Source organism: Pan paniscus, chromosome 13, assembly GCF_029289425.2.
Source record: "Pan paniscus chromosome 13, NHGRI_mPanPan1-v2.0_pri, whole genome shotgun sequence".
NCBI lineage: Eukaryota > Metazoa > Chordata > Mammalia > Primates > Hominidae > Pan > Pan paniscus.
In genome coordinates, this window is record NC_073262.2 from 71981427 (window position 1) to 71994974 (window position 13548).

The 13548-nt window shown below is 37.5% G+C and overlaps 1 protein-coding gene across 1 annotated transcript in view; it reads right to left on the reverse strand.

The window, feature by feature from the left end:
- Positions 1–13548, reverse strand: part of LRP2 (LDL receptor related protein 2) — a 237804-nt gene that overhangs the window by 190234 nt on the left and 34022 nt on the right. Inside the window, exons 2-3 of the mRNA XM_003824300.6 lie at positions 8421–8528; positions 6406–6528 (exon numbers count right to left, since the gene is read on the reverse strand). Coding sequence (XP_003824348.3) covers positions 6406–6528; positions 8421–8528 — 231 coding nt within the window. The remainder of the gene's footprint in view (positions 1–6405; positions 6529–8420; positions 8529–13548) is intronic.

Consider the following 13548-nt stretch of genomic DNA (forward strand, 5'->3'; position numbering starts at 1 on the left):
TTAGTGCTTCCTTCAGGAGTTCTTGTAAGGTAGGCCTGGTGGTGACAAAATCTCTCAGCATTTGCTTGTCTGTAAAGGATTTTATTTGTCCTTCACTTATGAAGCTTAGTTTGGCTGGATATGAAATTCTGGGTTGAAAATTCTTTTCTTTAAGAATGTTGAATATTGGCCCCCCCTCTCTTCTGGCTTGTAGGGTTTCTGCCGAGAGATCAGCTGTTAGTCTGATGGGCTTCCCTTTGTGGGTAACCCGACCTTTCTCTCTGGCTGCCCTTAACATTTTTTCCTTCATTTCAACTTTGGTGAATCTGACAATTATGTGTCTTGGAGTTGCTCTTCTCGAGGTATATCTTTGTGGCGTTCTCTGTATTTCCTGAATTTGAGTGTTGGCCTGCCTTGCTAGGTTGGGGAAGTTCTCCTGGATAATATCCTGCAGAGTGTTTTCCAACTTGGTTCCATTCTCCCCGTCACTTTCAGGTACACCAATCAGACGTAGATTTGGTCTTTTCACATAGCCCCATATTTCTTGGAGGCTTTGTTGATTTCTTTTTACTCTTTTTTCTCTAAACTGCTCTTCTCACTTCATTTCATTCATTTGATCTTCAATCACTGATACCCTTTTTTCCAGTTGATCGAATCGGCTATTGAAGCTTGTGCATGTGTCACGTAGTTCTCGTGCCATGGTTTTCAGCTCCATCAGGTCATTTAAGGTCTTCTCTATGCTGGTTATTCTAGTTAGCCATTCATCTAATCTTTTTTCAAGATTTTTAGCTTCTTTGCGATGGGTTTGAACATCCTCCTTTAGCTTGGGGAAGTTTGTTATTACCGATCGTCTGAAGACTTCTTCTCTCAACTCTCAAAGTCACTCTCCATCCAGCTTTGTTCTGTTGCTGGTGAGGAGCTGCGTTCCTTTGGAGGAGAAGAGGTGCTCTGATTTTTAGAATTTTCAGCTTTTCTGCTCTGGTTTCTCCCCATCTTTGTGATTTTATCTACCTTTGGTCTTTGATGATGGTGATGTACAGATGGGGTTTTGGTGTAGATGCCCTTTCTGTTTGTTAGTTTTCCTTCTAACCGTAAGGACCCTCAGCTGCAGGTCTGTTGGAGTTTGCTGGAGGTCCACTCCAGACCCTGTTTGCCTGGGTATCATCAGTGGAGTGTGCAGAACTGCAAATATTGCAGAACAGCAAATGTTGCTGCCTGATCGTTCCTCTGGAAGCTTCGTCTCAGAGGGGCACCCGGCCGTATCCGGTGTCAGTCGGCCCCTACTGGGAGGTGTCTCCCAGTCAGGCTACTCGGGGGTCAGGGACCCACTTGAGGTAGTCTGTCCATTCTCAGATCTCAAACTCTGTGCTGGGAGATCCACTACTCTCTTCAAAGCTCAGTTGGAAATGCAGAAATCACCCGTCTTCTATGTTGCTCACGCTGGGAGCTGTAGACTGGAGCTGTTCCTGTTCGGCCATCTTGGAACCTCCCTCCTCTCCCAAAGCGCTAGGATTTGAATGCCACAATACATACCGATTCATGTTTTTGTCCATTAGTGGTCCGTGGGTATCTATAAATGAAGTCTATTTTAGAGTCCATAGATATCAGCGTTCTGCAAAACTGTCAGGGATCCGAGGCTCCCAGCCTACAGAGCTTCTTTTACTTATATGTAGTATAGATATTTAGGTTCAGCAAAACTTGGTTTTGTGATAAAATTAGATCTGTTAAGGAATGTACCACCAAAACTTAACATGAAAAACCTTTTCAAACGACAAGTAAACCTGGCACAGTGGCTCGTGCCTTTAATCCCAGCTATGGGAGATTGAGGCAAGAAGATCACTTGAGGCCAAGAATTCAAGACTAGCCTGGGCAACATAGTGAGATCCTTATATCTTAAAAAAAATAAAACTAAATTTAGCTGGGCACAGTGGCTCACTTCCAAGTATCTGTAGTCCTAGCTATTTGGAAGGCTGAGGTAGGAGGATCACTTGAGCCAAAAAAAACTTCTCTTTTTATGTAGTTAGAGTGAGCTGTAATCATGCCACTGCACTCCAGCCTGGGCAGCAAAGCAAGACCCCGTCTCTAAAAAAAAAAAAAAATACGTAAAAGATAAGTAGACAGTGACAGTTTTCAAGGTGGTACTTGAAAATTCAAACTTATAGAAATTATCATGTGATAAGATATAATAATTATAAAACCATAATTAACACCCTTCTCTATGCTTAATTGATTATATCTTCCTTGTCATTTTGTTCCTTCTTTCTGTTTAATTAGTAAAATGGTGTCTTATAATTCTGGAACAGCAAACAAAATTTTTCAAGTCAGCCTACTTCTAACACTAAATAATTTCATATTTTCTCTAAGTACCTTATACCTGTGGGTCCAATTTTACTTCTATTAATAAAGGCAGAATAGATAGATTTTTCCAGAAGGCACTTAAGTGTCTGAATTCTGCCCATGGCAGAGACACAATTTTATCTGAAAAAGGTTAAAGAGATTAATACTTCCTCATTAAATTTCCAAATAATTTATTTAAGTATATATTGCCAATTTTCACATAAAATTAAAGAACTTTCTTTTATTCCCGAGAAGGCAAGTCATGAGTTGTCTCAAACAAAATATGAAAAGAACCTAGGTCAGGAATCAGTACTATTTCAATTAACTTGGCTTTCTTCTTTACGTCAAGCCCAAATAATTCTAAATTTTGTGCTTAGGTTTTCAAAGGGCTTACGAAGAAGCAATTAAAAGCTCATTCAAATGTAGAGAGAAAACAAATTAAAATTATATAATTCCATCAACCAATCTAATGCTGAGATTCATCTATTCATTAATTACACAAACATCTGTTGAGGGCCTATAATGTACCACACAGTATAGCAATATGGGGATCTGCAAATGAATAAGGCACAATCCCTAACCTCAAGAAGCTCATAGACTTCTAGGGGACACTAAGGAGTAATTAGAAAACAATTATGAAAGTGGATTATAGGCACACAGGAATGATAGAACCATCAATCCAGGAACTTAATTCACTCTGGGATGGGAGCATGGGTGGGGACAGTTTCCTTGAAAAAGTGACACCTCCCTGGGTCTTAAAGAAGCAGCAGTCAGGTAGGCCAAAAGCAAAGAAGGACTGTCTAGAACCGAGCATTCAGCATTCAGGCAGCTTGCACGGAGACAAAAGGCTAGGACACAGCATGGCACACCCACAGGAACTAAAAGCACTGCTGTGCCCAAGTGGCCACTTCAAGGCAAGAATAGCAAATGATAGACATAGGAAAATAAGCACTAGTCACATCTTGGAAGCCACTGTAAACCATGTTAGGGAATTGGAACTTTCTCCTGGAATTAATGGAGAGCTACCAAAGAATCTTAGTTAGACCAACATCAGTGTCAGAGAGAATCTAAGGATCCACAGGACTGGAGGCAGGGAGGCCAACCCAGAGACTACTGCCGACACCCAAATGAGAGATGTTGGCAGTGGGAGCAGAAATAAAGAGATGGGTCAGACATGGTGGCTCACACCTATCATCCCAGCACTTGGGAGGCCAAGGTGGGTGGATCACTTCAGGCCAGGAGTTGGAGACCAGCCTGGGCAACATGGGAAAACCCCATCTCTACAAAAAAAAAAAAAAAAAATTAGCCAGGTATGGTGCCATGCGCCCGTAGTCCCAGCTACTCAGGAGGCTGAGAAGTGGGAGGACAATTTGAGCCCAGGAGGTCAAGGCTACAGTGAGCCATGATTGCACCACTGCATTCCAGCTTGGGCAACAGAGCAAGACCCTGTCTCAAAAAAAAAAAAAAAAAAAAAATCTGTCCTTGCCAAAAAATAAAAATAAAAGAGAGAGAAATGAAGAGATTAACTTTAGAAATATTTATGAGGCAAATTAGGCAGGAGTTGGTGATTCAATGTGGGCAGTGAAAAAGAGGAAGGAATCAAGAATAATTTCCAAGTTTCTAGCGTGGGTGCCTAGGGGATTGTGATAGCCTTTTCATGTTAATTGATTATATCTTTCATGTCACTTACAGCAATCTTTCTCCTTCATCTAATAAAATACTTTCATTATGAAATATGTTTCACAAATCCAACAAGTAAGAGAGCCTCCATCTGCCTATTTCCAATAGTTTAAGACTGATTTTGTATTTTCTGCCAGTGCCTCATAGTGGGTTAAATGCTATTTCTATTAATAAAGATAAAATATGTAGACTAGCAAATATAGAAGGAAAATCCAGTTCAGGAGGGAAGATGATTATTTTCAGTTGGGACACCTTGAGTTCAAGGCAACTTGCAGAGGTCCAAAGGTAGTTGAGTATACAAGATTCAAGTGTGGGCAAAAATCTGGGTTGTAAACATAGATTTAAGTCTCATCAGGCCACAGAGGGTCACTAAAATCATGAGAATGGTGAGACTATCCTGAGAGTGTCCAGAATGAGAAAAGCTGCTCAGGGCAGGGCTCTGAGCAACACCAATACTCAAGGGCTGAGTAGAAGAGGAAAATAAAATGGAATGACCAAAGCAGCTCAAAAGAGAGCCAGGACTGCTGGGAGTCATGGCAGCCAAGGGAGTGGTGTCAAGAAGGAGGAATGGTCTCCAGAGTCAAGTGCAATCTAAACGCCCTTCCAGTGTGAGAAGGAAGGAAAAGTGCCCATTGGCAATCAGGAGTTATCTGGTAACTTTAGTGAATACAGAGGTGGCATATTTTGTTTGTGGTTAAAAGATATCTAATGGAGAATTTTTATATCATTAAAAATGGGAGAATTGCCTCATGAAATGTATAGTCATTTAAAATGATATGCAATATTGTTTTTAAATGACTGCTATAAACTTATCTCCAGTCTCTTTTCCCAAGCAGTTGCCCTTAGTAGTTCCAATCCCCTCTGTAAAGTATTATTATTAGCAAAGGGTCATCCACCACACATTGAATCGCAAAATAAAGCTCAGCTTTCTTCCCACTCTGTGAGAGGAGTAAGAGAAAATACACTCAAAACTATATAGCCTAAAGATGAACAACCCATCATTTATGCATTTAGTATCTATCTATTAAGAACCTCCTCTCTGCCTGAGAGAATGTCAGGCCTTCAGGATGCAAATTTTGAGACTTGAGCAGCTATTATGCAATCAAGAAAGGCCAATAGGATAAATATGGCAGAGCAAAAGAGTGAGAAAAAACTGGATAATATTTCTGAGCTGGGAATTAATCAACCCTGGAACAACCCTATAGTTAGGCTTCTTATTATGTGAGATAATAAATCCCCTTTTTGTTTAACTTTTTTGAGTTGTGTTTTCTTTCCTTGCAGCCAAAAACATCCACAATGATACAAGATTGATTTTAAATTATACAAATATCCTTAATAGAGAAAGGAATGGAATGATACATGTGATAGACAAATTGCTCATAGGTCGCCATCTTATATTTACCCAACATTACTCTCATCTAAAATTATTTTCAGGCCAGTCATGGGGGGGGTCATGCCTATAATCCCAACATTTTGGGAGGCCAAGGCAGGAGGATCACTTTAGCCCAGGATTCCAGACCAGCCTGGGCAACGTAACAAGATCATGTCTCTACAAAAAATTTAAAAATTAGCTGGGCATGGTGGTGCACACCTATAGTCCCATAGTCCCAGCTACTCAGGAGGCTTAAGCAGGAGGATTACCTGAGCCCAGGTGTTTGAGGCTGCAGTGAGCTGTGATCGCACCACTGCACTCCAGTCTGGGTGAGAGAGTGAGACCCTGACTCTAAAAATAATAATAAAATAAAAATAAATAAAATAAAATTATTGTTAGACCTATTAAAACAGTCTTTTCCAGTTTGATTCCAAAGAAATTAGAATTTAAAGGTTTTTTCCAGGTTACTGAACCAAACCCCCTCAATGTCCAGGGATGCCGCAGTTGCCAAGATCTGCTTCATCGCTACTATTTTCTTTCTTGTTCAAGCTCTCTCTATGGTGGCTGTGGCAGCAGTCACTGAAGTAACCACCAAGAAGCCCTCCAACAAACCTACCTACTTCCACTCAGTCAAAAAGAAGAGAATTTAATATTGGGGCAGAAGGAGTGGAAGGTTTGAATACAAAGTATGCCACAGAGCCAAAGGACTCATTCAGCTGTCAACCACACACATGAAGACACCCAGCTATACACTCCAATAAATATTTGGTTCCTTTCTTGAGCATAACATAATCAAAATTAAAGATTGGGAACCTATCTCACTTCCAAATTGCTGGGGTATATTCATAATTCTTCAGTACATCCGTACTTTCAATATCATCCAACCCCTGAATGAGATTGCCGGCATAGGTTCCCTTATGATTTAAGGCCCTGCTCCACATTTATAAAGAATCATCCCATTGTGTGTAACTTCTTTGCGACAGGTTGGGTTTTAGGTGTCCACAAAGCCAAAGCAAGATTCCTCTCCAAACACTTACAGCAATCTTGACGTTCATCTGAGCCATCATCACAGTCTTGATCTTGGTCACACACCCAGGAGTTGGGGATGCATTGTCCCTCACTCTGGCACTTGAAATAGCCCTGCTGGCACGTCACAACAGCTAAAACAAACCAAAAGAGGACTCATTATGGCAATCATCCTCCCCATTATACTAGCAAGCAATGCTTGTTCCAGAAGAGTGTATCATGTCAACTCCTGCTCAATTTATTTGAAGGCAAATAGTAAACAACCCTTATACCAGAGTCTGTGGACGCCAGTCAGAGTTCACTGTCAAATAAGCTCAGCAACAGCATCACAACAAACTCATGAACCAAAGCAACTTAAAAACACAGAGAATAAAACAAACAGCACACATACACACACAAAAATTATGATAAAGGTGTTAGATTAAAAGCTTCATTCAAGTAAACATTAACTGTGAGTTACTGTTAAACTATTTGTTTCATAATAACTAATAGTAAAGTATCATGATGAACTGGAAAATTCATGAGATTTGGGAAAGAAAACCCAGAATCAAATAATTATTATTTCCATGATTTACTTCCTTTAAGATCTTTGGCAGGTTCTCTGAACCTCAATGTATGCATCATAAAATGGGGACTATACTCATCTCACTGTTTGTTGTGAAAAATAAGTTAAATAATGTATGTGAAAGCGCCATGTAATGTTACTTGCTATCACTATCGTCATTGATATTGTTGTTATTGTTATTATTTTTACAGGTCAATAAAATATAATACAGGTAACAATCTCTGAAGAGTTGTTGGCATAGCTGTTCACTTATTCCTTTACCCCAGATACATTGCCCTTGCCTTTTTGCTTTTATTGTTTAATCAAAATGAACTCAGTAAGCCCAGAGGAGGCAAATAGTTAGCACATGATTGTGTCTCTACAAATATAGTTTAGTCCCTTGTTCAAAGTGCAGTCCACAAACTAGCAGCATCAACATCATCAGGAAGTTTATAGAAACGCAGAAGCTCAGGTCCCACCTCAAAATATGGAATCTAAATTTGCACTTTAATGAGCTCCTGGGTGATCCATTTGTGCATGAGCATTTGAGGAGCACTGTACAGAACCCCATCCTTACCCTTCCTCCCATTTTCAAATGCGTTGTCATCTAAATGACACACCAAAGTTTGACTGCTATGGTATGCCATAAGATGGCCAACAATTCAAAACAAAAATTTTTCAACTGCTTTCCTGATTTTTGAAAGATCACCCTCATTAGTTCACCTGCTGGGATGAAGGAAATTGCAGATGTATGACTGATCACCGATAGGAAGTTGGGAAGAGCAATGGGATCTGTGCATAGACTTACCAACTGTAAGAACTTTAATAAATGACTTAACTTCTCCAAGTCTCAATTTCCTAATCTGAAACCGACCTCAGAAGATTAGTGAGAAAACTAAATGACAAAATGAATGTGAAAGTCATTTTATAATTAATTAGATTTGAAGTTTACTACATTATCGTATTTTTCAAATTTTTTAAAACTAGAATTTTTAAAAAACATAAATCACACTAACCAATTCTGTGATTTCTTTATGGTAATTGACACAAGTTATTCTACATCCTTTACATAAAAATGGACTCCTCTTTGACTTACAAATCACAGTAGTTCAGATAACATTATTTTTTGTTTGTTCTTGTGGGTACACAAAATTTACAGAGTGAATATTAGAAATAATCACTTACAGACTCCAGAAAACTGCACCCAAATATGTTTCCATATCAAAGTTGTGGTCAAGGGATAAGGGTGAGATAGAAACTGATGTTCTATCATCAATGTGAATTGAACCCCTACCTCAGAAGGGAGTGAAATTATTGTTAATGCCATCAGTTCTCTATTCAACCACACAGATCTCAAAAGACTTGGGCCCAGCCCTGGCTCTGTCACTAAAAGGCATAGCTCTTCTCTTTGTTACAGCTGAAATCACCACGAAGCACTTAAGTTACTCAAAATAGAACTTAGCCTGGCCCCTCCTCACTTACCGCAGCCAATTTCATCCGCGTCATCTGAACAGTCTTTGGTCCCATCACACCTCCAGTCTGCAGGGATGCAATGCCCACTTCCACAGCGAAAATGCGCACTGTCACATTCTGCAATAATAGACAGAAATTTTAAAAACTTATGCCATGCAGATATTTAACCGAAGAAATATAAATTTTTGATAAAATGAAAAATTATTCAACTAATTAGATAATCAAAGAAATGCAAATTAGAAAATTAGGTAAACATTCTCCCAATGATAATATAAAAATATTTAGTTGAACATCCGTGGGAAGAAAGTGATTTTCATACACAGTTGATTAGTGTGTACCTTGATGGAACTCACTGGGAAAGCAGTTTGACAACACGTATCTTGCTTTTTAAAAATACTTGATCTTTAATTTAGTACTTTTACTTCAAGGATTTTTTCCTAAGGAACTAATCAAAGAAGTAGACAAAGATTTATGTATAAAGATTTTCATCGCAACATTATTTATAGCAAAGGAAGTTGCAAACCTCCTAAATGTCCAACAATAAAAGGATTAAATTTGTTTACATCTTTATATTGACATATTAGTAACTTAAAAAATGGTTATGGAGAAATTCTAAGTACTTAGAGAAATACTTATAATTTAATGTAACCAAAACAAGGACGTAAATTTTTACTGATAACAGAGTTACATATGCAAAAAAAAAAAAAGCGTAAAAAAGACCAGAATGTTAACAGTGGTTATCTCTGATTGATAACATCGTGAGTAACTTTTCATTTGCTTGACTATACTTTTTTGAGTTCCTCACCTTATTTTTTAAGTGATTTTTTATTACTAAATCATATATAGCAAGTTATGGCCTTTCATTCTTAGATTCAGACTAATATTTTGTCTTAATTTTTAAAAATTAAATTATAACTTGCCAGATCTATAAGCTCATCTCTGCAAACAATTTTTTTTAAACCAAAGAGCCAAAAACAAAACAAAACAAAATCTCTGCAGCCAACAAGAGTATACAAACTTGACACCAAAAGTTGACACCCCAAGTGGCAGTGATAGCCCCTAGTGATACTGGAAGGACAATATAACTTAAACAAGCTCACTTCACTGAACTAATATATCCTGTGATTTTCCTAGGTCTCCCCAAGGGACAAAGTTCCCCAAATACCTGGCCAGTGACCTTCCCAAGCATTATATGCCACATAGAAAAATTTTTCAAAGAAAGCAGCCACTACCAGCCCCACTTAGAGAAGACTCAAAATTATTTTATTCTTTCACAAACCCAAGGGATAAAGGAGAAATTTTTGCAGTTGGAAGAATAATTATATCTTCCCCATGTATTTAAGCAATCATGCTAAATTACCCATTTCAATTTTTGGCTAATTACCCAAAATTAGGTAAATATACAGATCAATTACCTACTCCTAAAATAAATAAGCAATGTGCTATCCTGATTTGTGTAAATGCAGGCATATCAACAGCATGACATAAACATAGTTAAGTGATCTATTTCTAGGGTATATAGGCTACTTTGTTCATGGAATGTTCAAATCTGATTGTCTGGTAGTGACATCCTGATTTATAATGTATGCTGCAAATGGTCAGAAACTTCGCTTGGCTAAATGGTGGTACCGAGTGGTACAGGAGTACGTACACCCAAATACCTTCTATAGACTAATGCATGATGGTGGTTGGTGGTGCAGGTCTGGGGTTGGTGGTGCAGGTCTCTTATCAACTACCTTTAAAACACAACAACCTCCCTTGCAAAAATGCCCCTAAGGAATGTACAAATTCACTCTGGAATCCCAGAACTTCTCATTGGATTTTGTTCTACAAAGCAATATTTCCATGGGAGATTAGGGGCTTTGGAGGTTTAGCTATTAACACAACATATATTAAATCACTTTTATCAATTAGGTCTATTGTTAGTAATCCAACATAATACATTTGTAATTTCAGTACATTTGTCTCCCTTAGTATCTGAGGTTGTAAAGGTAGTATCTTCTGGTTGAAAAATTATAACAATCATAAAGAACAGTCCTCTTACAGACAGTTTCATATTGCTATGGAGAAAAGAAAAATATAAATTTAGAGACTGAGTATTTAGGAGGAAATTATCAGAACAATATATATTGCCTGTTTTGAAAATATATATAATTAATGCTATTTCTTAAGCAACTTTTATTACAAGTCCCATTTTTGAGGAGTGGGGTGGGGGGATTTGTTTGTTTTTGCCAAACTAAAATACCAAGTTAAACACATCATGAAAAGAACACAAAATAGAGACCCAAAAGTCATTTTATAAAACACTTCAAAGTCAATTATTTAAAATCACACATATGAAAAATGAAACTGATGGGGAAATGTTGCAATTAAGTAATTTTTATAGGTAGTGATTTTCACACTTGATCTCCTCACTCCATTATCTAATATATCAAATCCAATTTACTCAATTTATCAACAGATCTATAATTCATTTGTCAAATTCACCTTTTCAGTAGTAACTTTGATGCCTGTTTATAACTCCCAAACGACTATTGTTTGGAAATATCTCTCCAGAAAAAACAAACTGATACTTTATCATTGCTGGGTGACCTCTCAGCCATCAGCCAAAATGCTTCACTGGCCTCAGAAGCTCATTCTCTCATAAAGGGAATATGTGTTGTTTAAAAATAAACCAAAAATAAACCACTAGTGAAAAGGTCTAGATTAGGTCTAATAACAATTGCAGGTGCCCCTTACTTCAATTAGTCTATATGCAATTTATTTTGAGTGTTTTGTTTTAAATAAGTAGCCTTTACTCACAAGCCCTCCAAAAGTTTTATCTAGATATTATCTACATTTTGTTATTTATTTGAAGATTTAAAAAAATAAAAAGCTAAGGGGATGATTTCATACATTGGAGCCACCCATAGGGAGAAAAAAAAAATCTACATAGAGCCAGCTTTAAAACTTTGTTCAGAAAATAGTCTCAAAACTGCCACATTCAACCAATCCAGTTTTAGCCAAGAAGTAATCTTGCAAACAATCATTTATGTAACTTTAAAACATTCTCCAGGAGCCTCTCTGGTTTGGGGGCTGCCTGATTAAAAAAAAAAAAAAATCCCTCTAGTAAAAACCAAGGAGGAAAGGAGGAAAATACAATCCACATTGAAATAAAAACCTTTTGTTAAGAACCAGGCAATCATCACAAAGGAACCATCAGAACCAAATGAACACCCTATCTCTCCAGCACTAGCCCCTGTCTGTCCCATCAATCAGAATAGATGGTGCAAAGATGAAAAGAAGTACTCATATAGCACTTAAATGGCACACACCATTCTAAGTGCTCTGCCAACATTAGCTCATTTAATCCTCATAATAACCCTATGAAATAGATGCTGTTATTATGAATATTTTACAGATAAATAAATTGAAGCACAGAGCAATTCGGTAACTTGCCCAAGATCCAACAGCAAATATGTGCAAAGCAAGGATTTGAATCTGACAGCTCTGATTCCAGCATTCGTGCTACTTGACCACTACTCTATGTTCCCTTTCACCAAAAAAAAAAGTTTATTCCACTAAACTCAAGAATGAATGTAAAAATCTGATTTTTCCCCCAAAGCTGCTCTCAATTAACATTAATTGAGTTCATTATTGGGCTGGCATAGAATCCATAGTGCTTATATACTTCAGTTGGAGAAAAAGAGTAGTTTACTTGGTGACTAACATAGCATTAAAAAATTACTGGGCTTAGGAAAAATTGCAGCAATTGAAAGCAATGCAAAAAAAATTTAAGCGTTTTGAAATCGGTAGTAAAATTTTATTAGACATAGGAATAAACTTGTTTTCCAACCTCATAAAGAGCCCAAAGCTAGGGGAAAAAAAAAAAAAAAAAAAAGAGTAATCCTTTCTTCATAAGTAGCCATATCCCAAGCTTCCTGGGTAAGTGTTGGACTAAGAATGTGTTAAGATAAGATATTAGAGTAACAGATAGCGCCCAGAGAAGAGAAGTCATTTGCCTGTTTGTTTTCCACAGCAAGGAACAACGCTGGATTGAGAACATTCCTCTGTGTCATTTACAGCCTCTGGCACAGCACCGGGTGCTTATGGAATAGCTAATGCATGTTCGTCAGGAAGTGTAGAATTCTCTTTGTAAAACTCAGCCTGCTGAGACCATTATATATCAGAGATATAGAAAGCTATCAGAGCAAACAATCAGACTTTAAATAGAAATTTACCATCTTAAATCCATAGAAAGAAAAATGGAATCTGGAATAATCTGAAAAAAGGGGAATATCTAGAAGTTTTTTTTTGAAAAAAAAAAAGAAAGAAAAAAACATTGAGTCATGTTAATAGCAGTTTCATTCTTTTACCCGTTCCTTGTAAGTTTCTTTCTCCTTCCGTAAATTCTATTCTTATAAGACAAAGACAAGTGGTAGTCAATGGAACATTGTCCAAAGTTAACAGAGTAAGGTAATTTCTGTGGCAAATCCTATTTCCCCGCTAGATCCTCTTAACACATGCTGGTCCTTCCAAACACTTGGTCTACCTGAGGAGGTACAGTCCACTTTTTAAAAATTTGTATGAGTAAATCACATTTTAATAGTTCCACCTTCACTGAACTCAAAGAAACAAACAAATTTAAGAGGCAATTCCTTAACTTATCCATAATTTTTGCTTCACTTTTTCTATACTTAATTTTGATTCCTTTAGTATGGATAGACATCCTTCTGATATTCATAAGTTGGCTGACAGTTCACTACAATTCCCATACCTTGCCCACATAAACAAGGCCAGTCCCCTTTTGAAGATTTAGGGTCACCTGCTTATTTCCAAAACTTTACACTATAGTGATGATAGCCAAGGATAACAAATTGTATGGAGCACTCTACCCTGTCTAGTGTCAAATTGATAGAATAGTCAAGGATTCAGTTAATGAAACTGAAACAAGACAGGAACAGCAAACCAACCTGCTAGTCTCTTTCTGTGCAACATTTTAACTGTCTGGTTTTCCTTACAGATCACCAAATAGGTGGCAGGAATTCTTTTGGTTTTTTTTTTAATCCCAGTTTACAAACTACTGAATAGACTGCTTTGTCCCAATTATTGATTCAGAGCCCTGATGTTTTCTTAGAGCAAAACAATACTATAAGGA